Raw genomic sequence first — 27470 nt, forward strand, 5'->3', positions numbered from 1 at the left:
CCACGTTGATAGCTTCCGCTGTTATACGAAAGTGATATCGAGGGACGCTGTGAATGACTATAGGTATACAAGGATAGCTTTTCCTCAGCTGATTTCCCCAGATATCTTCTGTAGAATCGAATCATCATACATCCACAATGAGTCTAGACGTTCAACTTACTGCGCCCAATGGGCGAACTTACAAGCAGCCTACTGGGCTGTTCATCAACAACGAATTTGTTCCATCCTCAAACGGCAGCAAAATCACTTCAATAAACCCAACGTAAGACCAAGGCCTTGCCGCCAAAAGAAACATCACTCACAATCAAAGGAATGAGCAGGAAATCACCTCCGTCTACGCCGCATCGTCCGAAGATGTCGACAAAGCTGTTCGCGCCGCTCGTCGCGCCCTTCGCAATCCCGCATGGCGAGACCTGCCAGCTACAGAGCGCGGCAAGCTTATGAACCGACTTGCCGAGCTCGTCGAAGAGAACCGAGACATTCTCGCTACGATCGAAACATGGGATAACGGAAAGCCTTACTCTGTTTCGTTCAATGAGGACATGACTGAGGTGGCTGAGACGTTAAGATACTATGCTGGCTTTGCGGACAAGGTCTTTGGACAGGTTATTGAGACCACTGGTGATAAGTTTGGATATACTATCCGTGAGCCTATTGGTGTTTGCGGACAGATTATTCCGTAAGTGCACCTCAAAACGAGTAGTTTAGAGGCCCTCTTGACTAACAACTTTGATAGATGGAACTATCCCCTTGCTATGGCAGCTTGGAAGCTCGGCCCTGCCCTCGCCTGCGGTAATGCCGTAGTCCTAAAGCCCGCTGAGCAAACACCCCTCTCAATCCTCTACTTCGCCAACCTCGTCGTCAAGGCCGGCTTCCCCCCCGGTGTCGTCAACATCGTCAACGGTCTCGGAACCGTCGCCGGTGCAGCCCTCGCTTCTCACATGGACGTCGATAAGATTGCATTCACTGGCTCGACCCCAACAGCCAAGACCATCATGAAGATGGCTAGCAGTAACCTCAAGAACATCACTTTAGAGACTGGCGGCAAGAGTCCTCTTATCGTCTTCAATGATGCTGATGTTGATTTGGCTGCTTATTGGGCCCATGCTGGTATCATGTCAAATCAGGGTCAGATCTGCACTGCAACAAGTCGTATTCTCGTTCAAGAGGGCATCTACGATAAGTTTCTCGCTGCTTTCCGAGCTCAAGTCAAGAACATCTCCAAGGTTGGTGATCCCTTTGACGAGAAGACCTTCCAAGGTCCTCAAGTTACAAAGGCTCAATACGACCGCATTCTCTCTTTCGTCGAAGTTGGTAAGAAAGAAGGTGCCAAACTTGAGCTCGGCGGCCAGCCATTCAAGAAGGTCGGTGATGGAAAGGGCTACTTCATCGAACCTACAGTCTTCACAGGCGTTTCTCCCAAGATGCGAGTTTTCCAGGAAGAGGTTTTCGGACCATTTGTGGTGGTAAGCAAGTTTAGCTCTGAAGAAGAAGCTATCAACTTAGCCAACGATACTCAGTATGGTCTTGGTAGTGCCCTGTTTACTACTAACTTGACGAGGGCGCATCAGGTAGCGAAGAGGATTGAAGCTGGTATGGTTTGGATTAACTCGAGTAATGATAGCGACTGGAGGATTCCATTCGGTGGGGTCAAGCAGAGTGGTATTGGAAGGGAGTTGGGAGAGGCTGGTCTTGCAGCATATTCGAATATCAAGGCTGTGCATGTTAACATTGCGGCGAAGTTGTAAGGTAGATGGATTGAGAAGACGGTCTATCTGTACCAAAATACTCATAGAGAAAGATAATTTGCAGATCATCCAGCCAATTTCTTGAAGACATCGACGGGAACACCCCGACGTATACTCCAAATCGTGTCATGGTCCGCTGCCTCGATGGTCTTGGTGTTGTAGGTAATGACCTGCTGAACCTCTTCTCCTTTGAAACAGCTGTCCAGCCATTTCGGTCCATCAGTTCCCGGTGCTCCAATCATAGAATCCTCCTCAGCGTAGTAGATATTCACGGTCAACCTCTTGCCAGCTCCCTTGAGCGCTTGTACCAACTTCGGCACCAAGTCATCATAGTCAAGCCAGTCGCCCCATCCTGGTACTCCCTCTGTCTTCTGCATTAAGAAAACCGACTCATCGCCGAATCCGCGAATACTCTCTGCGTGCACAAGTTTGAACAAGAATGGTTCCAAGGATTCTTCAAAAAGGGCATCGGCCTTGGTCTCCTCAGCGCCACCTTCTACATTCTTCTTTTTGGATAATCCAAACATTTGGCTCATACCAGCAGATGTCGCGACAACTGGACCAAGGGTGCCGTTGACGAAGCCGATGAACTTGTCTGCTTGGGCTAGCATGCTAGCGGGCAATGATTGGGTTACAGACATCGACAGAAGATGTGAGTGAGATGGAAGGATCCAGGGAGCTCCGATGGCGAGATAGGGCCTTTCTGGGCTGAGAATTTCGGGATGATGAACGAGCATGTCAAAAGCGTAGACGGTTCCTCCGCTGTGACAAGCAAGAGATACGTGCTTGATTCCAAGGTGTTTAAGAAGAGCCAGAGTCATTTCTGAGAATATTAGTTATCTGTTGGTTTCGTCCCGGTGAGTGGTGACTTACTTCGACACATGGCAGGTCTCTTCTCCAACTTGACAGGATCCGTCCCACCAAAACCCGGCCGATCCATAACAACGATGCGAACACGGTACTTCTTGGCTAACTCATCTTTCGCACAGTGGAAAATTCTCGATGCACATAACGGCGCAAAGAAAAGTAGTACATTCTCATCAGCGGCGTTGTGATAGCCGTAGTCGGAGTATTTTACCTGGAGACTGCCGTGATCATCCGATGGATCCGTTGGAAGCTGGAAGGTTTGGGAGAAGCGAGGGTCTTTGAGAAAAGCCTCAGGATCTTTGACTTCTGCTGCACTTGTCATTTCGATGCAAATGTGTCTGCTCTCTTTGTCTTCAATTCAGGTAAAATGAGGTTTCTTGGCAGATTGAGAATAAAGAATGAGTGAGCAGTGATACGAGACATGGACCAACACGTCACGTGTAACCTTGAGGGCCTATTACAGGCTGAATTTGGCGGTGGATAAGAGGGGTAAGAGAAGAATCAGCCGATAAGGCAGAGTCAAATTCGTAGGAACTGAGTTGAAGGATTGAAGGATTAGTCTGTAGTCAACGTCCTTTTCACATCATTTCTAGCCATTTCAGCATATTCTGCCTGCCTGCCTCTTCCATCTCTCGCTTCCAACGCTGTTTTGCCTTTCGGTTCAATAGTCCCGCCGGAGATCCTTGACTTGCCAAAACCTCAAGCATCTCAAGGTTACCCTGTTCCACAGCAATTCTCATCGCTTTCCGAACATTTTTGCGCTTCCTATTCGCGCCAGCCATGAATAAAAGTTCCACCATCTCAAGATTCCCTCTTTTGACCGCGATAGGCAGAGCTATATCTACCGTCCTTTCGCCATTAATTATGTCGGCAACAACAGTGGGCTCCTCATCCTTCAAATCCTCAATGCTTCGTGTCGGACCTAATGCATAACCCAGTTCTATGAGTCTTCGAACGATGGGCAGACAGTCGTCCAATACAGCGCGTTGAAGCCTTCTCAAGCCCCAAGATGCGAGAGTGTCTGCCCCGGAGGAGAAACCCTTGGTCCACCAAACGCCTTCATCCTCACTATAACCATCCAATATAGCATCGTACGCCAGATTGAAAACCTCAGGATTGGTTGTTGTCTCTAGCAATTTGCTCAAATTGATACCAGCAAGCGATCTTGTAAAAAGGTCAGTTCGTCCGTTCATCCAGATAGTATCCGCAATTGACGGTGCGAGAAATCGGTATCTCGTGAGAGGCCGACCCGACTCAATTGCAACGCGCAAAAGGTCAATCTGCTCCGGGAGAGCGACTTCAGTGACTATGTCCTTCCTATACAGATCAAGTTCGCGTTGTCCGTTAGAAACACTCTTCAATAAGAGGGTGATGCATTCCATCTTGTCCAACTTGACAGCAAGTTTAACTGGGTTTGCAAGTCTAATAAGAGACTTTCCACATTTCGGCGGCCTGAAGCCACCTTCATCGTCTATTAGGCGGCCAGCCTGAGGAATAGGTGTCTGGAACGATAGCAATGCTATAAGTTGGCTATCTGTCGTCGATAGTGGCTTTTGGTGGAAGGGACAAAGGATCAAATCCTCATTGGAGAGGGTATCTTCGAGAAGAGAAATATGGTTCAAATAGACAGCCATTGCCGCTAGAGCGTCTCGAAAAACTCCACAAGACTCATCCAGATGAAGCGCTGTCGCATCGAATTCCGGTGATTCATTCTTGATGTAGAAATCGGGATGAGAGTAGATGTATCCGTGCTTGACCGCTACTTCACAAACCACCCGCACCATATCTTCTAACTCTATCTGCGAAGATGTTCGTTGCATGTATTGGTAGATATATTCTGCAACTTTTAACAGCAGAACATGGTCTCGAGTTGGCGGTTTCGACCTGATTCTGCCCAATGTCCTGGTTGTTAAGTACACGACCCAGAAATCGTCGCTAGGGACTACTGATGCGTTGGAAGGGAATAGCTCTTTCTCAGAGAGAGTATCATCCTCGGATGGCTCTTGATTGACTTCTGGAGGCGGTGGAGGCAACGGTCTGTCCAGATCTGGGGTCTCGGGCTCAGAGTTGGTGTCATCGTCGTCGGATACATTCTCTAGAAGAGGTGGATACGATGAACGGTGATCATAATCTACCGTGTGGTAGAAAATGGTTTGTTTCCGCACAGGATCCCAGTATCCCACATCATCCAGCATGTTGGACTCGAGGATGGCCTCCATTGTCACGAGTTTGAAGGCTTTGCTGACGCGGCATAATTTCAGCATTTCGGCGAGAGAAAGCGACACCGTGCATTGCTGGATGATATGAAGCCATATCTCTGTTGGAAAAAATCTCTGTAAGTATTCCTGATCTCTCATGATTCATTAGTTTTCTTTGGATCAATGTAGTTCGTATGTTAAATTGTCAAGTTGGTGCGTACCGAAGAGTCATGAAAGATAATGCTGACAGTGCATTTACTGCACAGCCACGGGCGAGGGCCCACTAAAATGCAGTGCCTCTACAAGCGCTGCATGAGTTCAGCTTCTTCTGAATTGCTTAAAAGGATAAGAATCCTTATGGTAATTAAGGATAGTTTGGAAACGATATTTGGAGATCTGTACAGGGCTTCGCATCATAAAGATAAATGCCGATGGTTGTCGCGTGGACGCCTCATCCTCTGGAGCTCTGGTACACTTGCTTCCCCCACGCTTTGTCTCTTGACCTTGGTGGCGTATCAAGAGCGATGCTGATTCGTAAAGACAAGCCGGGAGTAGGCGGCAAGGCATTATTGATGCCCGAGAGGCTCTTGGCTCCCCTCTGTTTCAATATCATCGCAATCAATGCAAACCTTGCAGAGACTGCAGAAACCTATCTCGAATTTAGCAATTTTATCACCCTACGATAATTTGAGTCACAATGGAATGCCTCAAATTGAGTCCAGAATCAGCTGCCTCACTTCATGGAATGAGCGAGGCTGAGTTGCGTGCTTTCACGGGAAAGGGAAACTCATCTGGCAGTGACAGTGAGGAGGACTTGAAAATTCGCATCTATGCCAGCTACCTTTTGTTCGAGATGTCAAATTCAGGCAATGCTTTGGAAGAAGCTATCCTTTGGACTAAAAGGGGGATCGTCGCTTCACCTCCGGATAAACAGGCTCTCAATGAGTGGCTCGATATTCTCGTGACGCTTTTGGTGATTTTACACCACTCCCAGCAACTAGCTGGACGGATCGCTGAGGCGTGAGTTATACTCTACTTTCCGTTTAGAACATAGATGCGAAGCCAAGAGATTTCTAACATCATGGTATCTAGGCCCAGCCGTGACGCTATGCTCAATGATATTGATCTTCGAATGAGGCTCCTCAAGAACCAAGCAGCCAGATCGATGATGAGATTTGAACAGAGCCACCTCATGGAAGATTTAAATGTGGCCATCGCTATTGTGGAACACTTGATACCAATGATAGATCTTAACAAGTCATCAAGATTGCAGAATAACCTGGGTGTTATGCTTCATAAGCGATATCAAAGTACTGAAGCGATAGAGGATCTGAGCCGAGCTATTGACGCGATGAAAACCGCCATCAGTCTTACCCCCGACGACAGTCCGGATCTTGCTGAACGTCTCAACAATCTTGGACTCTGGCTCAGTACTCGATTTGAAAGGACAGATATGGTTGAAGACCTGGACTATGCCGTCGAGGCCGCAAAGAAAGCCGTAAAATTGACACCTGAGAGTCACCAGCACTACGCTGGATATCTGAATAACCTTGCCAACAGTCATGGGAAGCGTTTCCAACGAACAAGCACAGTTGACGACATTAACCGCGCAATCGAAGCGTCATCAAGAGCGGTGAAGTCTACATCACGAAAACACCCCGGCTTCTTGAATAGCCTAGGCGTATGGCTTTGTGCGCGGTTTGAAACATCAGGAGAACTCATGGATCTGGATGGTTCCATTGAAGCTGCACTTCGTGCAAGAGATATCACGTCCCCAAGCCATCCTGATCGCTCCGTATTCTTGAATACCCTGGGAACCAGCCTCAGCAGGAAATTCGAGAGAACTGATTCAGTGAAGGATCTAAATGAAGCGTTGGATATCTTCACCCAATGCCTAGGAGCAACCCCTCGCGATGGACCAAACTTTGCATCTACGTTAAACAACTTGGGGATCTGCCACGGCATGAGATTTGAAAGGGCGGGCTCAATTGCAGATTTGGACCATGCCATTGAGAGAACGCACGAGTCAGTGGTCAGCACTCCTCACGGCCACCCACAACTACCCAACCGGTTGAACAGTCTTGGGAATCAACTGAGGGCGCGTTTCCAAAGGACAGGAGCGGCGCAAGATTTGGAACACGCCATTGATGCTGCAGAGAAAGCCATCAAGATCGCAACGAAGACCCACCCTCATTATCCTACGTATCTAAGTAGCTTGGCAAATAAGCTAAGCTTGCGCTTTGAACGAACAAGCGAAGTACACCATCTTGATCGTGCTATCGACCTCATTGACGAAGCCATCCAAGGTACTCCGTTGTCTCGTGACAGCCTCGCAGCCTACTACAATAACCTTGGATCATCACTTCGCACACGCTACGAGAAAGTTGGAAGAGAAAGTGATATTGCTCGAGCTATCGAAGCTAGCAACAAGGCAGTTGATCTGACCGCCCGAGATCATCCTGATATCTCCTCCTACCTCAACACACTGGGCAATGTGTTTGGTAGCCGCTTCCATAGGACTGATTCCCTGGATGATCTAGATCGCTGTATCGAAAATATCACCAAGGCAGTGAAAGCAATGCCCCAAGATCATCTCGATCGTTCGGTCATAATAAATAATCTGGGCAACTGGCTTGATAAGCGATTCGAGGTAACCAAATCTGCCGGCGATCGGGACAGTCAAATGCAATGGTTACTTCAGGCATGGAACTCCAAAGCAGCAGCCCCATCTCAAAAAATACGAGCAGCTGGTTCTGCTGCTTACGTATACATACAGCGAGAAGAATGGGTGAAGGCCAGTGCCTTGCTGCGTGAAGCGGTGTTGCTTCTCCCGAAAGTGAGTCCACGGTTTCTGGCACATGCAGACAGACAGAGCCTGCTCTCGAGTCTGTCTGGCTTGACATCAATGGCTGCTGCTGCGGCTTTGAGTGCAAATAAAGGACCCTATGAGGCCCTCAGGCTCCTGGAGCTGGGAAGAGGTTTAATCTCAGGATTCGTTATGGACATTCGCACAGATACCTCAGAGCTTAAGCTCGAGTACCCAGGTTTGGCGAAGGAGTTTGATCGTGTCCGAGATGAAATGGGTCAGCTGCAAAGCGGAATTGATGTATCGACGAAAGAAGACGACTTAGCGACTTGGCAGCGGAAGCAAGAAAGATTTCGGAAAGCAGATGAGGAATTCGATGTTCTTCTTCAAGAGGTCCGAGGAAAATTCGGATTTGAGACCTTTCTTCTACCGCCTACCGAGGCAGAACTGATGATAGCAGCTACTCCGGATCCGATCATCGTCATTAATGTCGCCTTCTATAGATGTGATGCGTTCATCATCGAGGGTACTGGGATCACAATCATTGAGCTACCTGATTTGTCGCAAAGAAGGCTCCGCGCATGGGCGAGTTTCCCATCAGCGAGATTTGAGCTTGCATCTCGGCTAGAATGGCTGTGGGATGCACTCGGCCATCCTTGTTTAAATGCGCTTAGTCTCACATCTCCTGTATTGGATAACAAATGGCCCCATATCTGGTGGATTCCAACCGATGCCCTCAGCTGTATACCAATTCATGCTGCTGGGCGCCACGACCAAGGCTCTACAGAGACAGTCTTGGATAGGGCCATATCATCATATGCCTTAACCATCAAATCTTTATTTCATGGGCGAAAGCGGGAACTTGTTTCTGCCCGTGAACCAGAGAGAAAGTCTGCACTCCTTGTTCCCATGCGTAATACACCAGGCAGTGGGAAATTGCCATATGCTGAGGATGAAGTCAACATAGTGAAGCAGATGTGTCCAAAGCTCGACCTCAAACCGGGCACGCCCAGGCCATTGAAGGAGGAAGTCCTCAAATCCCTGGAGGCCTGCAATGTATTTCATTTTGCCGGACATGGACGTTTAAACGCGGCGGAACCGTCGAAAAGCTGTTTGTGTCTTGAAGATTGGGAGACCAACCCTCTCACAGTCCAGGACATCCGTGTGAAGAATCTAGAAAGCACTCAACCATTTCTCGCATACCTCTCCGCTTGCCGCACCGGAACAAACATGGAGTCAAGACTCTCAGATGAAGGAATTCATCTCGTTGGTGCGTTCCACTTGACTGGCTTCAGACATGTCATTGGAACACTATGGGAAGTATCAGATAAGCATTGCGTTGATGTAGCTGAAGCATTCTATGAAACTCTACGTGATGAAGGGATGACCGACCTGTCTGTGTGCAAAGGTCTACATCGAGCACTGAGAAAGTTGAGAGACAAGGGACGAGCCAAGAGCAAGTACATCAGGGACATCACGGCTGTAGGTGAGGAAGAAGATCAACCAGATCTCGGGAATACGAACTGGATGCCTTACGTTCATTTCGGATGCTAGTTATTCTTTTGACGTAGGGATGTTCCTGGAGTAAAGCAGCAATACTTGGTTCAACCGTAAGAGTTTCTTGATTTTATTTAGTTGAGGAGCAAGTCCGTTTACTCGGTAGACCTAGCGGTGTTATTAAAGTATCTGTAAGGACGGTATTACAATTGTGCTACAACCAACTCCAATCTTGAACTAGGCCTCAGGGTGTTCTTTGAGCCACTGCTCCAGACCGGTAGGAGTCACCTTACTAGCCCATCTCTCATTATCAATAGGATCAATAACTGCCTTGCCATTCAAAAATACCATCCCATAAGCCAAGTCGATATACTTATTGGCTTCGAAAGCGCCGATATTCTCTCTAGCCTGTTGCAACATCGCTTGAAGTTCAGCCTTGCCGCCAAAGCACTGTTTCTTGATCTCATAGCCACGCACTTTGCCGTAAATATCAGCGAGCTCCGGCATAGTGCAATGAGACGACTCGACATAGTAAACACCACGCTTAATGATATCCTGATCATTTATAGCGGCCAGTGTATACTTTGCCAAGTCATCAAGAGTAGTAAACGACATCTTCTCTTCTCCAGTACCGAAGTACGCAACACTTCGAGTTTCAGTGTTGATCAGACTGGGTCGACCTGCATCCTTGATATGAATGAGCGAATAATCCAAGATGGCACCTGTAAAACCATAGATGGGTTTCAAGCTGCAAGAGAGCTCGGCAAGACGCTTGAAAGCGATATAAGCATCGTACGTCTCGTGATCGCCGAGCTCGAGCTTAGTCCAATCAAAGTTCCAAGAAGCGGCGTGAAAAACCTTGAACAGCTCATTAGTGTTGACACAATGCTTGTTGGCGCGGGGCTTACCTTGACACCTGCTTTCTTGGCTTCCAGCAAGAGAGCCAGTTGTCCTGCTCCAATAATGCTAGGCACTGGAGGTAGTGCTGCGATAACGACATCAACTCCCTTGACGGCTCTCGCAAGGTAAGACTTATCGAGGAAGTCGGGGCAGGCAACAAAGCTCTCGAGCTTTGATGCAATATCGGCATTCAGTTTATCTGGGTTCCTGCTCAATCCGCGGACTTGATAGCCTTCTTCCAATGCATAGCGAGCAAGGGTCTGGCCGACCATGCCGGTGATGCCTGCAATCAGAATGAGCATGATGAATCAATGGATAATGGTACTATGAGTTGTGTAAATGTATGGGATGATGTGCCCAATCTCTGGCAGGCTATGTTCGTTTTATAGTTCGTCATTGTTACCGAAATCCTGGAAGGCCCACAATTGGCGGGTGATCTATTCCCTGATCGGAGTTGGAGTTACGGACTTACGGGTTTACGCCGCTTGGCCAAGTGTTCGTGCCGTAAGCATGCAGCTACCATGAGATCCTTCTCACTCATGATTTTACTCCGTTTCCGTCATCATCCAGCTCCGAGATATCTTCATTAAGCCATGATTTCAAAAGCATGCGAGCCATGCCGCCGGCGAAAGATCAAGTGCGATGGCGCAACGGTTTGCCATGGATGTCGGAGTAGGCCCGCTATGTGTACCTATCGGCTCAAAGCACGTAACAGACCTCGCAAACCGAAAACGCCTGTACTGACAGAGATCTCCAACTCTGAAACTCCCGAGGATTCTCAAGGTGATAGCATGTATCCAGCCTCTATCGCAGCTTCCAACGGTGGGGGCGAGTCTGGGACTCATGAACAGCTTGTCTATGGTCCGACGTCAACTTTTGCATTTCTACAGACTTTACATGATGAGCTGATTCATAGGCGTATCCTTGAATTCAAAAATAAAGCTCAAAGTTTAGATGCCTTTACTAAAAGAACTATCTTCTTTGGTCTACCATCAAGAGTTGACCCGCTCTCACTTCCCTCAGAACAACGAATGGAAGACATTCTTCTGAAGTCTACCGCCATCGAATTCTTACAAGCTTTCGAAAAATACTCTTCCCATGCTTTGCCGTTTATAAAGGTCGATAACAATCAGATGTTGTTGGATAGCCTCTACAATGCTGGAGCTGACAATGCGTCAATGTCACAAGACAAAGCTCGACTGCTTATGATACTCGCCATCGGCGCACTCAGCACCTCTGAAACCGACACGGCAGAGACAATCTTGATACATGCTAAGCGTGAGGTCGTCCTGTTTGGCGATGTCGCAACATTGCCAATGGTTCAGTTCTGTCTCTTGATGTCGGAATATCACCTGAACATGGGCCGCCCTAATGCTGCATACTTGCAAGTTTGTTCGGCTTGCACCAGAGCTATGTCTATGGGTCTACATAGTCAGGTTGAGGTTGATGCAGTTGGGGAGGACTTGCAGCTGCGCTTGACTACATTCTGGGCACTGTACTTTCAGCAAACGTGAGCATCATTCTACTCTTCCAATTAGTTAAGAGCTGACTTAGACGGCAGATGGATCTGCTTCATCGTTGGAAGAAAGGAAATCATTAAAAGGTCTGATATCTCCTGCCAGTACCCAGATGATCAACCCATGCTCGTTGATCTTTGCAATCTGGCAGCTATCCAGGAAGAGGCAACATCATGTCCGAACGGGCAAAGATACTGCTCGCTATCCCAGATGTACGGAAACACACGAAAGCTTCATCTGAGAAGTTGGGATGTTTGTGGAGACCTTTGGTTCGGACCTAGTCCCCTTCGATGCCAAGGATCAGGGGCGGATAAAATGGCACAGCTTTTAGTCTGTAACAGTATGCATATTCAATCCTGATATACAAAGAGGGACCTCAAGACTAACAAATCAGCCTACTATCACTTCATTCATACTGTGTATCGACCATTCCTCATCGCCGAGTCGGCACTTAGAGCTTCAGGTCAGTTTGAAAGAGCCAATGCGATCTGGATACGACAAGTGTGTAGATGTGCCACAGACGCCGCAGAAGACTCGATTGTGCTCACCCACCAGATCTTCAAAAGTGTAGATACCAAAGGGGTAAGTAAATCCTTCATTGGAAGTGCCTGCGCCTAAAAGGCCGTGGAGTAAAGAAGGTTGGAGCCCTACACAATGATCAAGATACCCCTCAACGTAAAAGGCACTACGCACCCATGCTTGTCCAGCTTCTTATCTTTAAATTCTTTCATCTATTTTCAGTTGAGTAAACCACCAATGCTAATAGCATCGACGATAGATGAGGCGTTACAATGCCTTCTTTCTTGAAACAAGTTGCGCCATACTTCTTTACGCATCGATGGGCCATCCATCCAAACATCCACATCATCGGGACATTGTCGGAGTCGCTATAGAGTGCCTTCAGTTAATGGTAGATGACGACCCTGTCAGAAATTCAATACTGCATATACAAAAGATTATCGATGCCATCGAAAGATACATATGTGGGCCACTTAGTCGTGAAATGGATGGTCCATCGTCGCATGCAGCCAATAGCCAGCTTCCAAACTCCGATCAAGCACGAGGAAGGTCTGAATCGTTGCCCTGGGACAATACCATGGATGTTGCTTCAAGCTCTATAGCTGGTGGTGTGGATTGCATGTTTACGGGCTTCTTGGATCTTCTCCCTTTGGATCCTTCATTCGTGCAGCTGGCCGAAGAGGGGACTGATATGGCGACATAAGCCTGATACGGAGGAAATAACACAGTTTTCTAGACTACCAGTCAATCAAAACCACGCATTACATCTAAGCTTTCGGGTAACCAAGTCTAATTTATGATGCTTTGCCTAAAATCTTCCAACTCATAACGCCTTTGGTATGGTTTTGTCTTTGTGACATGCCCTAACCAGATCACTGCTGCCACTGAAATCCCTCCATTATGCCCCTAAAGCTCAGGGACAGAGTTTTGGCTCCAGCAAGGTTAAGTCGCTCTATCAAAACTTATAAGAATCTCGACGAGTTGAATCAAAGAGAATCGAACATTATTCTTTTACACGTCACGGCTGCCTAAAGTAATATACTCAAGAAGATTTAAGCTATCTTATATACTGGCTCTCTGACAGGCAGATCGCTTTCTTCAGGAACATCACCAGTGAATGAAACTACTGCTGTCGACTTGACCTGACTCCACGCGGGGTGTAAGACCTTCAAGAACTTATAGGAGAATTCCACGCCTCGGTCGAAGCTCTTTTGCTCTTCTAAATAGGTTGTGAAGTCAGTCGCAGTAAGCTTGAGTCACTGCGAAGATTCCCGACTCTTCCAGATGGAGGATCTACACGTCCAGGGACACATTATTCGCTCTCCTCTCTTCTGACACAATCCGCAGCATAACTCAATACGTGGTCTCAAAGCAAAACTCCTCATTCTCCTTCAGGTATATATATGGCCACAGTTCCCCCTTCCATCGTAGACCAAACATCAGCAAATTCCTCAGAATTCTCGATAAAATGAAATCCAGCCTGCACCAAAGTCTCCCACCTCTGACTTTCCAGTTGCTGACCGACAACTTGACGCGGCTCGCAACATTCGACTGTTTTCATTATATTCGCTGGGTAAAAAAGGAGATCATTGCCATCCTCGTCGTCTTAGGCAGTGCGAGCTTTCTCGGATGGGCCCTCAGCGCATCCTTCGTCCTCGAAACGTACTGCATTCGACGCAGTAGAATACATCGCTTCAACCACCTTTCCTCTGATGGGTCGGCTGCATGGGCCCTGGTCACGGGAGCTTCTGGCGGAATTGGATATGAGATTGTTCGCGAGCTCGCAAGGAGAGGCTTTAACGTGATTCTCCATGGGCGGGACGAACAGGATCTACTAACCGCCATGGTGCGGATACACGAGGAGTTTCCTGTTCCAAAGTTTAAGATCCTTGTCGCTGATCCAACTGTCCTTGGAAGTAAAGATTTCTGGTACCGCAAAAGCTATGGGACTGGAAGCTGGAGCGTGAATTTGACCTTGGGGTGATTAAGAATGAGTTGTCCAAGCTGAACTTGGCAGTCTTGGTCGACTGTGCAGAAGGAAAAGCCAAGGAAACCAACCTTGAATCAATTATCGAAGAAAATGAAAAGACTATTCTAAAGAACATCAACGTTGACGCTCTCTATCCAATACAACTCTTTCGCACTCTTCTTCCGACCCTAATTGACAACGGTCCATCTCTTTTAATGAACATCACCTCCCTAAGCGACAAAGGCATCCCACTCAAAATCGAAACCCCAGCAAGCCGGACATTCCTTTCTAGAATGACCGAATCCTCGGCTCTGGAAATGAAACTCGAGGGTTACGATGTTGAAGCCTTGTGTGTACAGGTGTCGAGACATATGGATCAAACGGACAGCAGGCTTGCCAAAGCAATCATTGCGAGAGCCGGTAACCGCCGGAGTGTTGTTGTCGGTCATTGGTATCAGTTTCTTTACAAAGGTCTAATCGATTTGCTTCCTGGACGGCTGTGGGACTGGTGCATGATACACTACATTCGTGGGAAGAGAGATAACGAATTCAAGGGAAGTTAAACATTTCCTTTTCCTCTTCATCCCCTTCTCTACTCCTTTCTATTCTTCAATAACAGTTGCGGGTATTATGCCGCATAGCTGTCTTCCCCATGCAAGAGTTCTTCCTTGCTACTATCTCCATCCCTTCCCCCCAATTCTTTCCTCAGATATTTATAGTAGTGTCACCTGAAGCTGATCGTAGTTGGCTCGATGAAAACAGTCGTTTTATTGCGAGTAAAATGCCAATGGCCAAAATATGTAACAATCAAAAGCACTGCAGAATAATGCTTGCCTGCGGAAATCGATCGCAGTTGATGAAAATTCTGAAACCGCTGGTCGTTCAGACAGGGCGGATGAAGCTGCGCAAGCCTTCACGGCAATTGGCGAAAAGTTGCTGATTATGCGCTGTCATGCATACGCAAAATGCATGATTGAGCCCTGCAAATCAGTAAAGTTATGCACGGTCCACCACTGTATTTTCGCTGACACTGATGGTGGGTTTGGTACTGTGATCGTATTGAGATCGTGGCTCATTGGTAAATACATAAGAAAAGACCTGGTCTATGGCATCCATGTAAAAAAAAAACTGCAAACAAAAATCCCCCTGTCCTCATCTAGGCGTGAGACTTTCTGCGGGTATCATCATCAACAGCAGAGGGAGTCTTGGGGCCACCAAAGCTAAACATATCCAAGAACGAGCTCCGCCTCTCGCCAGTGGCACCCTGGTCAAGCGACTCCCGTCTGCTCCCCGCAGGCGACGCCTTCTTGGCCCCTCCCCAAAAGTCCATGATGGAGCTCCTCCTCTGCTCGAGGGGCTTGGGGGGAGTGCAGACCATGATCTGCAGCTCGAGGTTCTCGATGTCGTTGTCGGTCTCGACCTTTGTGCGGCCGCAGTTGGAGAAGCTGGTGCCCGAGTAGAAGACGTAGCCGCTGAAGGGGCTGGCGAGGGCTGCTACGACGGCGCCCTTCTGACGCGCTACCTGCAGGGTTTGCTTGGAGAGCGTCTTGGCGTACCCTTGGCGCTTGTGGTGGGGATGCGTGATGACGGCATGGAGGAACATAACTTGGTCGTAGCGGGCGAGGTACGTCTGCTGAGTCTGCGTGATGCCTGATTGCAGTGCGGCAATTCTCTTTGCCGTCTTACTCTCGCCGTTGCTGGGGTCATCCGACAGACCAAACACTGTAGAAATAAGGTTAGCGAAATTCGTAGCACTAAAACGAGGAGAAAAAAGTGGGTGCCTTCACTGACCTCGCTGAATCTGTTCAGTGACGCCCTTTCCATCGTCCTCGTTCTGGTGAAGCGACTGGATAATTGCAAGGGAGACAGGGTCGTGAGTCTTGGGGGCATCGACTACGTAGCAATGCCAATTCTTGCTGTTGTCGTCAATGATCCTCTTCAGAACCGTCTCGACATGATTTGAGGCGGCTTCTGAACGGCCTGCTGAGGGGTAGCAGTACAGCCAGACAGAATCATTTGACAACCCGCTGAGGATGATATCCTTCAACGCGGGGACGTCTTGTTGTGTAGCGATACGGACGCCCATAACTGATACGTTGATCAATACAAAGAATAATAAGAGTAGTTGTTGAGTTCAAGTTCGGTTGGAATGAAGAAACACCAAAAGTCAAGGCAGTGAAAGGCTTGAGGATCAGCCAGCTTTCATAGTCGGTATAAATTTTTCACCCGCCGCCCGGCAGTAAAAAAAAACCCCAGAAGTGGGCTTCTGAGGTTAGAGCCACGCAACGTCACACGCAAAGTGAATTTTGATCATGAGCCGATGCCAAGCCAAGCAACATGAGATCATAGCGGTGTCTGTCCAGGCCAAGTATTGGCCCTCTAGGGTGACGAGGCGCTGGCGGCCTCTCCTCCTCCCCACAGCGATCGCCTCATAGCGTATAGTGCGCCAAGTCTGGCAATTCCGCCTTAGCCGTGTCATTTAAACATTTTAAGCTTAATCGACAAGGTTAAACAACGTCTGATGGTCATGTTTTGATGCTAATCGTATGAGAGGAATTGTTGGTATCAGGTATAAATATGAGATGATGTCTCTTGGTATTGAAAGGGAAAAAGCAAATGGCTATCGAGATTTGGGCGCCGAGATACAGGGATCTTTTGTGATCTGATGAGTCGATGGGTTTTCGGAAAGAATGCAACCTACGACACTCGGCATGCAGTACAACCTATGCCTGGTTTTACTCTCATCGTACAGCGCGTTTGTCGCTCGTCAGCGCTTGACATGTCAGCAGTAAAAGTAATACTGGGAACAGCCGAGGCATTAACGTACGCTGCAACACTCACTGCTAAGAAGAGTTCAGATCATCTCTCGTTCGAGGCAACGCCAACCATCATGTCATAGTTGTAATACTTGTTTCACCGGGTCTGACGTTTGAACACTCAATCCTGAAGCATGTGCGACAACAAATATGGTCTATTCGCCAACATTTCGGCACTGGAAACTGGAGCTTTCCGGGCGGAAGCCTTTGAACTTACTCTTGATATGCACCCCGCAACAACATTGCGGGGAGAAATAGCTAAGCACGGCACTACCCATCCCCAGATCAAGAGACAGATACCCGATAAATACTATTTCTTAGCCTTATCTCAACTTGTGGGGGTTCGTTCTTGTTTGAGAAGTTGAATGATAGGGCAGGCGCCGTGATTGGTTCGTGATGGCTACGAGGTCTAGGCATGACGGAGGTTGAACCACTTGGGGCAATCGTGAGGCGGACACCTGAGCTGACGGAATATCCGCCTCAGAAACAATGAGTCGCAAAACAACAGACTGCCATTTTAACTGTTGGGGCATGAAGTGATCTTCAGCTTCATTCCGTTGGCTCTAGAGAATTCCTTGTTATGCTTCAGTCAGCCCATTATCAGTACAAAGAGCGTCGCAGCTCTCTTGGCAGCGTCACGAGTCAATCGTACCACTTTCCACTTGGGCTTTCATCACGCAATCGGGTTTCCAACATAATAACGCCCAATGACTGTCATTGTTATAATCATATCAAACGTCTCTCGCGACAGAATGCGAGATTTTCATACTCACTCAACGTCAGCCCATCTACAGTGTAAATACATACTCAGTTCCGCACTGCCACTTCTCAGCAAGCAGCCTTGTTTCACTGCCACTCAAAGTGCCCTCATGCTGAATATCATGCTCCCTCGCCTTCTCCAACTTCTTGTTCCTCCGAGCAAGGAAGAATCTCAGAATAGTCGCCATAGCAATGCAAAGACCACTGAACGCTACGTTTGCGACGTTTGCTTGCCAATATCGCGGACCTTGAGAGGAAGGGTAGAAGTAAGATGCGTAGATAGACGCGAGATTGGATCCAGCGTTAACCACGGCGTATGAGATGGCGCGCTTTGTCGATGGACGTGGTAAAGACGAAGATACCCAAGACAAGATGCAACCAAAGGATCCGTAGACTGACATCATCATGAAGGTCGAGATGTATCGAGCAGCCGTGTTGAGAGTCACGGCTGAGATGATGAACCCAACGCTACAAAATATCTGCGGCCAAACAACATGCAGCCATCGCTCGTTCACACGATCGCTATGCCAAGAGTTCGTGATACCCAGTGCTGCAGCAAACACATAAGGCGGCGCAGAGAGCAGAAGAGTGATAGTCGAGCTATAACCCAGCGTCTTGACAATAGTAGGAAAGAAGTTGGTAAAGGCTGCTGCTGTGTTGAGACCAAGCTGCATGATCCAGATCATGTAAAGCGCTGGATCAGTGAAGGCCATTTTAGCACCCTCCCAAGCTGATACATCAGCTCTGTCATCTTCCTTGCTGGCATCTTCGGCCATACGAAGAACTGCGATGCGGCGCTCTTCATCGCTGAGCCAGGCTGTTGTTGCTGGGTAGTCTGGGACGACAAAGTATGTCACGATGGCTGCGGGATAAGTGGCACACCCTTCGATGATGACTAGACGGAACTTAGTCGAGTTATAGAACACTGGAGAGGGGGACATACAGAGCCATCGCCAGTTGGCTAAGCCGGCCTTACCATCCATGCCAGCCATGATGGCACTTCCGAGAAGACCGCCAAATGCACCAGCCATCTGACCAGCTGCATACAGAACCGAGATACGAACTGCGAGTTCTTTCTTGGTATACCATGAACTAAACAAGAACAAAGCACCAGCTATTCCAGTCAGACAAATTCTCATCATCGAAAAGAGTGAGTAACTTACGAAAGAACGGTGCTTCTACAAATCCAAGGATGAATCTCAAAGCTATCATTCCATGATAACTTTGCACAGCACCGGTGCAAGCACTAACAGTGGCCCAGCAGACCATGATACAAGGCTACCAATCCAAGTTAGCATTGTGAAATAACGTGCCTACCAAACACTTGACTCGGAAACATACCAAAAAGATCGACGGTCGCATCTTGTTTAGGATCATGTTAGTGGGTACCTGAGTCAGGATGTAACCCACAAAAAAGATGCTGATGACGGTGTTGTACTGCTCGGCCACAAGACCGATGTCTTCTTCGAAATTACCGAGACGGGCGGTAGCAATGTTGTTGCGGTCGAGATAGTTGAGGATGTCTTTCATAGCGAGGTATTAGTCTTTGCTGGTATGATAAATGCAGCGAGCACTTACAGAGAAGCATCATTAGTGGCATCATTCGCTTATCGATTCTTCGAACGAGGGCATTTTCTTTGATATCGCGATTCTCGATATTGGCTGTTTCTCCACCGAGAGTCTCCAAATGGAGTTCCTCGCTTGTCTCTTTGACATCAGCCATGATGACAGACAGTTCTGTTAATAAATTGATCACAAAACTACACTAATCAACAACGAAATTGAGAGATCTTTTCAGGCGTATTTATTAACCCCATCAGCCTGCCCAGACCAAGCATCGCATTTCTTGCCGAGAATTCTACGACCAGAACCTGGGGTACGGGGGAGATAGTCCGGGGAAACCAAGACGAGCGGGGAAATAAACCTTGCAACGTAACCCCATGAATCATGTAGATCTTCAACTTGAACCAATCCAAGAACATTCCGAGCCGTTATCCGATGAGTGAGATGCGCTAGGAGGGACGTTTGTTGTGTGTAGCCGAGCCGAGGAGATGAGCGAGTTGTATTGGTGATGGTCATGTAGTAATGGCGACATCCGACCTGCATGGGAGGGGATACTGGAAGGAAGACGCGGGGAATATGGAGAGCTCAGAGCGAAGATCGATAGTGACCCCAGATTATTGATTCTGTTCTTGTGTTGGTATCATTTATATACCTGCTTTGACAAAAGTGCTGGGGGATCTCTTGAGAACCATATCCCAACCTTCAGACATTGTCTCTTCAGATCTCATTATGCCTTCAGCCGAAAAGCCCATAGTCCTCCATATTGGAGACCCAATCAAGTACAACCACGATCTCTACAAGAAGCTTGAGTCAAAATTCACCATCATCCGCCCCTCGGCGGAAGAACGCCAACGCGGTGCTTTCCTCGAAGCTCTTCGCCAGAAGAAATGGGGCGATTTTCAGGCTGTCATGCGACCCTTTTGGATCACAGGCGGTGAAATGGGACGCTGGGACAACGAGCTAATTCCACTCTTGCCCAAGTCCATGAAGGTTTACGCATCAGCTGGTGCTGGATATGACTGGGCTGACGTTGACATCATGGCCGAAAGCCGTATCCTTTATTGTAATGGAGCAGCTGCTTCGACTGAGGCTGTTTCTGACATGGCGCTTTACCATATCATTTCTGTGTTTAGGAATATGCAGTGGAGTAATATGGCTGCGAGAGGCAGTGAAGAGGAGTTTCGAGATGCACATGCTCATACGCAACTCACAGCATTCAACCCTCGCGGCCACACTCTGGGGATAATTGGTCTTGGCAACATTGGATACCAGATTGCTCTCAAGACTCATAAGGCTCTTGGTATGCGCATTGCATATTACGACCCCTTCCCCAAACCGCCAGAGCAAGAAGCAGCTATCGAAGCAACAAACTACCCCAAGCTGGAAGACATGCTCGCCATCGCCGACTGTATCGTCATAGCTGCCCCCGGTGCAGGTGGAAACAAGATCCTCGGCCGGGAGGAGATATCTAAGATGAAGAAAGGATCACGACTTGTTAACGTTGCACGCGGGAGTTTGGTAGACGAAGAAGCTGTGGCTGACGCCATGGATTCTGGACACTTGTTTGCAGTGGGCTTGGACGTTTTTGAGGATGAGCCGAGACCGAATCCGAGGTTGCAGAAGATGAGGAATGCAACTTTGACGTGCCATACTGCTGGCGGTGCACTTGATACGTCGATTGGGTTTGAGAGATTGGCTATGGAGAATGTTATGGCTGTGTTGGAGGGGAAGGATGCTATTACGCCGGTGAACAAGCACCTGTTCAAGTAGACTGAATAGGAGGTGCTAATTCCACACTATATTTATTTCGCATGAGAGGATTCTCTTGCGGAGAAATTTTGAAAGCTAGGGACTGTTTCATGCAGTGAGGGTCAAGTAAGACTACAACTGCTCCTCAGCTTAGTCCTTCTTCTCCATCCAAGGAACGCAAGCCTCGTAAATAGCTTTGAAACCAGGATACACAGCACAACGCTGGAAGATCCCATCATCAATAGTCCTTGCTGATTGGAGTGAAGCAGCGATGAAGAAGTCAGTGTAACTCGGCTTCTCACCCAACAAGAATGGCCCTTTGTCCCTGTTCGTCAACATCAAATCACTCAGCTCGTTCATCTTATCCGCGACACCTTGCCAAGTCTTCTCCTCTTTCTCTGGGTCCATCAAATCTTCCAGCTTACATCCCATTCGAACTTCATTCTTGGCGCGAAAATACTCTTGAGCTCGTGGTGAGAGGATGAGGTTCTCTCGTGGTGTGACGGAGATGCGGAATGCAGGACCGACCGCACCGCGAGCTTTGGCTTCAATCTCGCGACCGAGCTCAGAAGTCAGAGGGAGCGGAGGGTTAGGGTAAGTTGATTCGAGGAAATCGGCGATGGCGGATGAGTCCATGATGTATTTGCCGGTGGGGACATGGTGGATTGTTGGGACTGTGTAACCGGGAGAGCCTGAGCTGGAATCATGGGAGTCCAGGCCTCTGGTTCTCGTGTTAGTCGACTTGTCGTACCAATAGAAGTGAAGAGGATACTGAGTAAGAGATCGGATAACTCACAGTTCCTTTAGCGTTGGCTCAATATCAGAGAACTCAAGGAATATGGTCTTATAAGGAATGCCCTTGTAGTTGAGCATCAAGCGGATCTTCCAAACGACGGGAGAGAAGCATGTGTTCTTGATACATGCAAGATCGTACAAGATAATCTCGGGCTGCATTTCATTGGCCATTATGTTGTATTTGATTCTGAATGTAAAGTTGAAGATAATTTGTGAAGGAAATTGAGAGATGACGTTGCATAAAAGAAGTTGGGAGGATAGTTGCCTGGAGCTCGCCCGTGCTATAATTAGTAGCATTTCTGCTGATAAATGCGGTAACACCGTAATACGTCCAAACGAACCAGTCAAATTTGTCATTTCATCCCGTGCTAGCCGAGTCTAAGCTTGATAAGGAATAGCTATTAAATTGAGTAAATCGGTAACGAAGCCATAAACAAGTCTCGAGTTTCAAAGACGCTGGACGCAGAACGCAGCATAGTCATCGCTCTCACTAATAGAGCAACTCCTATGGAATTTCAAGGCTCTTCCTCAACACTATGAGCTTTGGACAATATGTATATTTGGCTATCTATACAAGGATTAAATACCGGAGTAATAGAGAAATGATGCAGAAATGATTTCAAGTTCAAAGTTAGAACCATCCAGAACTTAGTTCATCCACCGCTCAAGCCATTTGAGAATCGCATCAGGGTGACGCTGAAAGTGCAAGTATCCGTCCCATCTTCGAGTCGTTCCATTAATCCAGAAAAGCTCCTTATCCTCAGCAGGAATAGCATCGAAGACATCCTGAACATCAGACCAGTGAGTAGCAAGATCATTGCGAACCTGGAACATGTACGTCGGGATGTTGACGTTCCTAGCCCAAGGAATAGGAGAGTATTCTTCGAGGTGAAGGGAAGTGCGCCAGTAGACCATATCGTCAAGTTCTCCGAGATAGTCAAGGTCGATACCAGCTGTTTGAAGGGTAACTTTGCTGCTCATATTGGCTGAGATCGGCTGGGGAAAGACAATGGTCCGGATGTCTTTAAATTCTTCAGGGTGTGTGCCCATGGCGAAGAAAGTAGCGCTACCACCCATGCATCGGGGGAATAGGCCGATGGTCATGTCCTTGGTGTCCTTGCGTTTGCGGATATAGCGAAGAGCACCGATGACATCGTAAGATTCATAGCGTCCACCAGAGTAAAGCACGTTGTTGCCCCTACCACTCATGCCATAGTTTCGGAAGTCATGAGTAAGCACGTTATACCCAGCGTCATGAAGAATCTTGTAGTCGGGGATGAAGTTAACGTCGAAGTTGTTACCCAAGGGAGCAGTCAACGTGTTCCATGGTTCAATATGAGATGGAAGACCGGCCCTGTTAAATAGCCTAGGATGGTTCATGATTATAATCTTGTCCGATCCATTGCATGGGAAGAACCATCCTTCAAGAGGCACACCGTCCTCGGATGGAAACGTGACGGTTTCGTACTTGAGATTCAGCTCGTCGGGGCGATGGTAGAGAGGTGCTTCGGGCCAAATCCGGAAGCCATCGGCAATTTCTTCGAGGAATTCCATGATTTCGGGCTCAGTCATGGTAATAGGGGGGCTGCTCTGGGCTGTACTCTGTTAGTATCGGGGTTCTCGAGATAAAATGAACACTGAGCCTTACCTTGCAGAGACAGTATCGCCGTAGCAGCGATGGAGAAAATGTTTCGACGCATGTTGGATACAATGAGAAAGGCGAAAGATTGTGAAGAGTTTGTGTTAAACTCTGTGGTTTCGAATCGTAGCGATAGACTCGAAAGGCATTTATACAAGTCTTGAGTCCCAGTATAGCAAATACATTGTACATTTGATTCGTCGATATATCAAGGCCGTGCAGAAGCTCAGCTCCGCGGATAGCAAGCTGACAGCTGCTCATCCCTACGGAGATGTCCACGGAGATCATCGCCAAGACCAATATTACACGACTCAGGCAGGATCGTCACATACTAACAGGGATCGAAAGTAAGTATAAGCAGGCTAATATTGCTCTATCTATAAATAACAATAAAAAAGACTATATGACACTATTTTAGAGTACAGGTATCAAGCGCTCTCTCTTACAACTTCGCCTTAGGACCACTGCCGTTCTTACGGAACAGCACATCTGACTCAGGATAAGGATCGAACACAATGTCGTTAACAGGGTTGACCTCCGAAGCACGATGGAACAAGTCCTCGTAAACCTTGCCGTCAGAGCGACCAAGGGCGCTGTCAAGTTGCCAATCAGGGAATGACCAAGCATCAACAAGTCTGACGGCGTGAGGTCGGATCTCGTCGAGCAGTGAGAGAGTTCGCTTTGTGCGGGCGAGCTGGATTTGGCGAACAGTTGTAGCGGCACTGGTGAAGAACTCGGATGCGGAGCTCTGGAGGTTATGCAGAGCGAAGAGCTCAAAGAGCTTGTGCATGATGGCGAGGGTATTGGGGTCGAGGGACTTCTTGGTGGCTTCGTCTTGCAGAGCTTCGTGGAAGTTCTTGACGACTTGGTACTGAGCGTACGCGGTAGAGAGACGCCAGAAGTCAATGAGGAGGCTGTTCCAGGATTGCTTCTCCTCATCTCGGTGCTTGAGTGCCTCGAAGGTCAGGAAAGAGACACGCCATGCGAAAGCATCAACGAGGTCTTGATCGCTGTCGAGAACGTCGAAAGCAGCACCGATGTCCTGTCGGCGAATGAACTCCTTGAAGATACGAGAGATACCGTTATCAGGAGCCTTGCCTGCGAGAACAGCGCGGGCAGACTTGAGGAGATATCGGGCGACTTGCTGGGTAAGCATGTAGTTGTCACCCTCCCATGTGACGGTAGGAAGATAGTCAGCGTACCAGCTGCCAATGCCAGAGAAAGCGGAGTAGCCATGACCACCGCAAGCGCGACGGCAGACTTCCAGGCCTTCAGCAGCGGTGGTGGAGGCAAAGGCCTTGAGGGAGCAGGAGATAGCGTGCAGATCGGCAAGGTGATCACTGCCGGGGCTGAGCTCCTCAGGACCAGGCTTGCGCTTGGCGTCGCCAGCATCGCGACGTTGAGCCATGCGCTTCTGGTTGGCGTTGTAGAGGTTGATCATAGCGCGACCAGTGAAGAAAAGCGCGTATGAAGAAGCGAGAAGAGGGAGAAGACGGTGCTGAACCATTGTGTAGTTGAGGACCTGGTTCTCACCAGTCTCGCTAGCATCAGCATCACGGTCCTGGAACTGTCGGCGAACAGCGCAGTATCGTGTAGCGATGGTGACACCACGAGCAAGAACGGATCCAGACTGGAAGACGATGGATGATCGGATGAATGTCAAGGTTCCGTAGATAAGGGCTGGGTTCGAAGGACGGATGTACTTTCCGGTCTCGGGATCAACGCCAGAGAAGCGGTTCAGCATGTTGACGTGAGGAATCTTGACGTTGTTGAAGAGCAGGAAGCCGTTATCCATGGTGTTGTAACCGAACTTGGGGCCGATATCTCCAACGTGGATATCAGGAAGAGGCTCATGGGTCTTCATGTCGCGAATAGGAACGACGAAAGGATGAGGACCGTAGGGCTTGCCGTTGAGGATAAGCTGTGCAACGACGACAGCGTGGTTGGCAGCCTTGCCTAGGGAACCGATCCACCACTTTGAAGCTGTGAGATGAGGCGAGTGAATAGTAAAGGTCTTGTCCTCAGGGTTCCAGGTAGCAGTAGTCTCCAGACCGCGAACGTTGGAACCGTGGCCCAATTCAGTCTGAGCATAGCATCCAATGATCTCATAGTTTCTCGCCCTCTCAAGGAAAAGCTTGTGCTGCGCCGGTGTACCCTGCTCCTCAAGCGTCTTCAAGAACATAGTGGCATGAAGACCATAAGGCGTAGGCTCGCTGATCAGGTCATTGGCAGCGTGATGCTCCTCATCATTCCAGTTATGCTTGACAGATAACCGTCTCAAAGCCTTAGCTCTAGCAAGCGCAGCCTCAAGTCTATCTGTTCGACCCCTGAAGTAGTTCTGCTCCTTGTCAAAAACAGGATCAGCCTGCAGAATCTTGAGAATCTTGTCATTTCTCTCAAGGACTTCTTTTGTGAAGAGGAAAGTAGAGAGCTGGTCAACGTTGATGTCAGAGTTGGCGCGTTCTTGGGCCAGAAGCTCTGAACCCTGGGGGCCGGAGGGCTTGAGGGCCTTGACCCAGTCTGGATTTGGCGGAGGCATTGTTGGAGAGGTTTTTTGGATGTGCTTTACCCCGGATTTTGTTGAGGAGAGGAGAAAGGTTGATGATGGAATGTTTAGATTAAGGGGAGTTTGAACTTTATGGGGCGTCGCTCGGTCCAAGCGATGTCGGAAAATCGATGAGGCTAAGACTTGGATACCTCGGCTCTTTTAAAAAGTGGATCATGACGACGACGCTATTAGAGGGTGCCTCGGTATTTCGGTCGCTGATACATGATGAAAGAAGTCATGATAATGTGCAATATTATACTTTGGTAGTCTGAAGTACATAAGATTCCTTTGTAACAGTTTTTTTTTACAGTTTCCGACACTCCTGTGCTTGAACTGTGCCGCTATCTTGTCTCCAAAAGATGGTCAACAATGACGCCAAAGACGGCATAAGCTCCGACGGACTTTTCGCATCTTTATTATTCCTGATCCGATCAGATAAGATAACAAGCCGAGGTCCTGCATGGGGTCCGGGGTACTCCAGATGATAGATGGGGTTCGATTCGACTTACTCGTGACAGAAAATGGCAGGTGATCAGACCATGACTCTTTAGCTCAACGCTCTGCATGAGTCCGTTCAACGCCTGAGATATTTTTCGCTGTTCTAGACTATCACGCAAGAGCTGGAGAAATTATCTTCCGTGCGGTCTAGAACATGGCCTTTGCCCCTGACTCCGCGGCAAAGACAGCTCTATAGGGTAAGTTAAAGCTGCATGCTTGGCTCGTGGGTCAACATCAGCATTGATCTGATGCAGTAAACTCAACACAATACTCGACTTGTAATTAATTCAGTGTTTTCGGAATATTTAGCTGAATAACCTTCTTTGAGGTTTTTGAATAGATTACTTTCTTTTTCATCTTCTTTTATCTCTAGCCTGTTGTTTCTAACGTCAGTAGTCGTGTTGCTGACAAGCCGTTCAAGAGACTGGTAAGCCTTTCTTTTGAGGCTTGTGGCTGAAAGCTTGTACCTACTACGAAGGACGTAAAAACCAAGCTACATTTTAAGCATGAGTGACAGTAAAGAGTATATTGCCTACATGCGTTCATTTGTATTCTTTATTTTTGTGTTAGGGTTGAAGCTTTTTTAACCCCATAGCCGTATTACCTCATCACAGAACGTAAAACCCTTTCCCATGAAGGTGATAAACATTGCTCTGCTTAGATGTCTTGGGATTATTCTCTAATTTGTAGTTTCAAAGCAACCGCTTTAGAGAGCTGAGCTGGTATGACTTACGACCTGCATCAGCGGCTCAAGTGAACGAGAATGAAACAGGAAATGAAAGAGCGAGAGTGAGAGACGCGTAAAATTACATCACAACGTTGCATATCAAGGATGACGTAGCCGCGCAGCGTTGTTACTGTTTCCAGACATCCTTTCTTCCATTGATTGACACCACGCATTCCGCGGGCGGACCAATCTCTAATAAGCTTTCGTATAAATAAATCGAAGGACGTGACAGCCATGATGTGCTACATGGGTCGCCCCACTTGGTGAACTTACCGACTTACGAGCACAGCCTTGCAGGGATATCCAGACGAAGGAGAAGAATCATTTCTTCTTCCACGTCGACGAGAGAAACTTT

General features: G+C 48.1%; 12 protein-coding genes across 12 annotated transcripts; 4 read left to right on the forward strand and 8 right to left on the reverse strand.

Annotated features, from left to right (window-relative positions):
* Nucleotides 1–22: 22 nt before the first annotated feature.
* On the forward strand, nt 23–2305 carry FOIG_14597 (aldehyde dehydrogenase (NAD+)). Its single transcript, XM_031215866.1, has 3 exons — nt 23–262; nt 311–679; nt 737–2305. Exons 1-3 carry the CDS (start codon nt 138–140, stop codon nt 1746–1748), a joined length of 1506 nt encoding a protein of 501 aa, XP_031054487.1. The 5' UTR covers nt 23–137; the 3' UTR covers nt 1749–2305.
* FOIG_14598 (uncharacterized protein) lies at nt 1712–3003 on the reverse strand. Its single transcript, XM_031215867.1, has 2 exons — nt 2622–3003; nt 1712–2571 (listed from the first exon to the last, which is right to left on the reverse strand). Exons 1-2 carry the CDS (start codon nt 2935–2937, stop codon nt 1814–1816), a joined length of 1074 nt encoding a protein of 357 aa, XP_031054488.1. The 5' UTR covers nt 2938–3003; the 3' UTR covers nt 1712–1813.
* Nucleotides 3004–3193: 190 nt separating this feature from the next.
* On the reverse strand, nt 3194–4972 carry FOIG_14599 (uncharacterized protein; the record flags this gene model as incomplete). The annotated part of the gene is made up of 1 exon (XM_031215868.1): nt 3194–4972. One exon carries the CDS (start codon nt 4970–4972, stop codon nt 3194–3196), a length of 1779 nt encoding a protein of 592 aa, XP_031054489.1.
* Nucleotides 4973–5424: 452 nt separating this feature from the next.
* On the forward strand, nt 5425–9173 carry FOIG_14600 (uncharacterized protein; the record flags this gene model as incomplete). The annotated part of the gene is made up of 2 exons (XM_031215869.1): nt 5425–5833; nt 5906–9173. Exons 1-2 carry the CDS (start codon nt 5511–5513, stop codon nt 9171–9173), a joined length of 3591 nt encoding a protein of 1196 aa, XP_031054490.1. The 5' UTR covers nt 5425–5510.
* A 44-nt stretch (nt 9174–9217) lies between these two features.
* Nucleotides 9218–10365, reverse strand: FOIG_14601 (uncharacterized protein). The gene is made up of 2 exons (XM_031215870.1): nt 10025–10365; nt 9218–9974 (listed from the first exon to the last, which is right to left on the reverse strand). The coding sequence occupies exons 1-2, from the start codon at nt 10316–10318 to the stop codon at nt 9354–9356; spliced, it is 915 nt and encodes a 304-aa protein (XP_031054491.1). The 5' UTR covers nt 10319–10365; the 3' UTR covers nt 9218–9353.
* A 334-nt stretch (nt 10366–10699) lies between these two features.
* Nucleotides 10700–14584, forward strand: FOIG_14602 (uncharacterized protein; the record flags this gene model as incomplete). The annotated part of the gene is made up of 6 exons (XM_031215871.1): nt 10700–11526; nt 11578–11873; nt 11928–12115; nt 13400–13447; nt 13566–13968; nt 14070–14584. The coding sequence occupies 6 exons, from the start codon at nt 10700–10702 to the stop codon at nt 14582–14584; spliced, it is 2277 nt and encodes a 758-aa protein (XP_031054492.1).
* On the reverse strand, nt 14483–16333 carry FOIG_14603 (uncharacterized protein). Its single transcript, XM_031215872.1, has 2 exons — nt 15813–16333; nt 14483–15743 (listed from the first exon to the last, which is right to left on the reverse strand). Exons 1-2 carry the CDS (start codon nt 16105–16107, stop codon nt 15178–15180), a joined length of 861 nt encoding a protein of 286 aa, XP_031054493.1. The 5' UTR covers nt 16108–16333; the 3' UTR covers nt 14483–15177.
* A 1292-nt stretch (nt 16334–17625) lies between these two features.
* FOIG_14604 (uncharacterized protein) lies at nt 17626–19319 on the reverse strand (the record flags this gene model as incomplete). Its single annotated transcript, XM_031215873.1, has 5 exons — nt 17626–18491; nt 18540–18710; nt 18760–18874; nt 18938–19119; nt 19175–19319. 5 exons carry the CDS (start codon nt 19317–19319, stop codon nt 17626–17628), a joined length of 1479 nt encoding a protein of 492 aa, XP_031054494.1.
* FOIG_14605 (alcohol dehydrogenase) lies at nt 17865–20929 on the forward strand (the record flags this gene model as incomplete). The annotated part of the gene is made up of 2 exons (XM_031215874.1): nt 17865–17942; nt 18008–20929. The coding sequence occupies exon 2, from the start codon at nt 19889–19891 to the stop codon at nt 20927–20929; it is 1041 nt and encodes a 346-aa protein (XP_031054495.1). The 5' UTR covers nt 17865–17942; nt 18008–19888.
* FOIG_14606 (uncharacterized protein) lies at nt 20841–21933 on the reverse strand. Its single transcript, XM_031215875.1, has 2 exons — nt 21705–21933; nt 20841–21629 (listed from the first exon to the last, which is right to left on the reverse strand). The coding sequence occupies exons 1-2, from the start codon at nt 21872–21874 to the stop codon at nt 21059–21061; spliced, it is 741 nt and encodes a 246-aa protein (XP_031054496.1). The 5' UTR covers nt 21875–21933; the 3' UTR covers nt 20841–21058.
* A 418-nt stretch (nt 21934–22351) lies between these two features.
* Nucleotides 22352–23403, reverse strand: FOIG_14607 (uncharacterized protein; the record flags this gene model as incomplete). The annotated part of the gene is made up of 2 exons (XM_031215876.1): nt 22352–23298; nt 23352–23403. 2 exons carry the CDS (start codon nt 23401–23403, stop codon nt 22352–22354), a joined length of 999 nt encoding a protein of 332 aa, XP_031054497.1.
* A 274-nt stretch (nt 23404–23677) lies between these two features.
* FOIG_14608 (acyl-CoA oxidase) lies at nt 23678–26002 on the reverse strand. Its single transcript, XM_031215877.1, has one exon. It carries the CDS (start codon nt 25879–25881, stop codon nt 23785–23787), a length of 2097 nt encoding a protein of 698 aa, XP_031054498.1. The 5' UTR covers nt 25882–26002; the 3' UTR covers nt 23678–23784.
* Between the last annotated feature and the right edge of the window lie 1468 nt (nt 26003–27470).

Source organism: Fusarium odoratissimum (genome assembly GCF_000260195.1).
Source record: "Fusarium odoratissimum NRRL 54006 unplaced genomic scaffold supercont1.42, whole genome shotgun sequence".
NCBI classification, from domain to species: Eukaryota; Fungi; Ascomycota; class Sordariomycetes; order Hypocreales; family Nectriaceae; genus Fusarium; species Fusarium odoratissimum.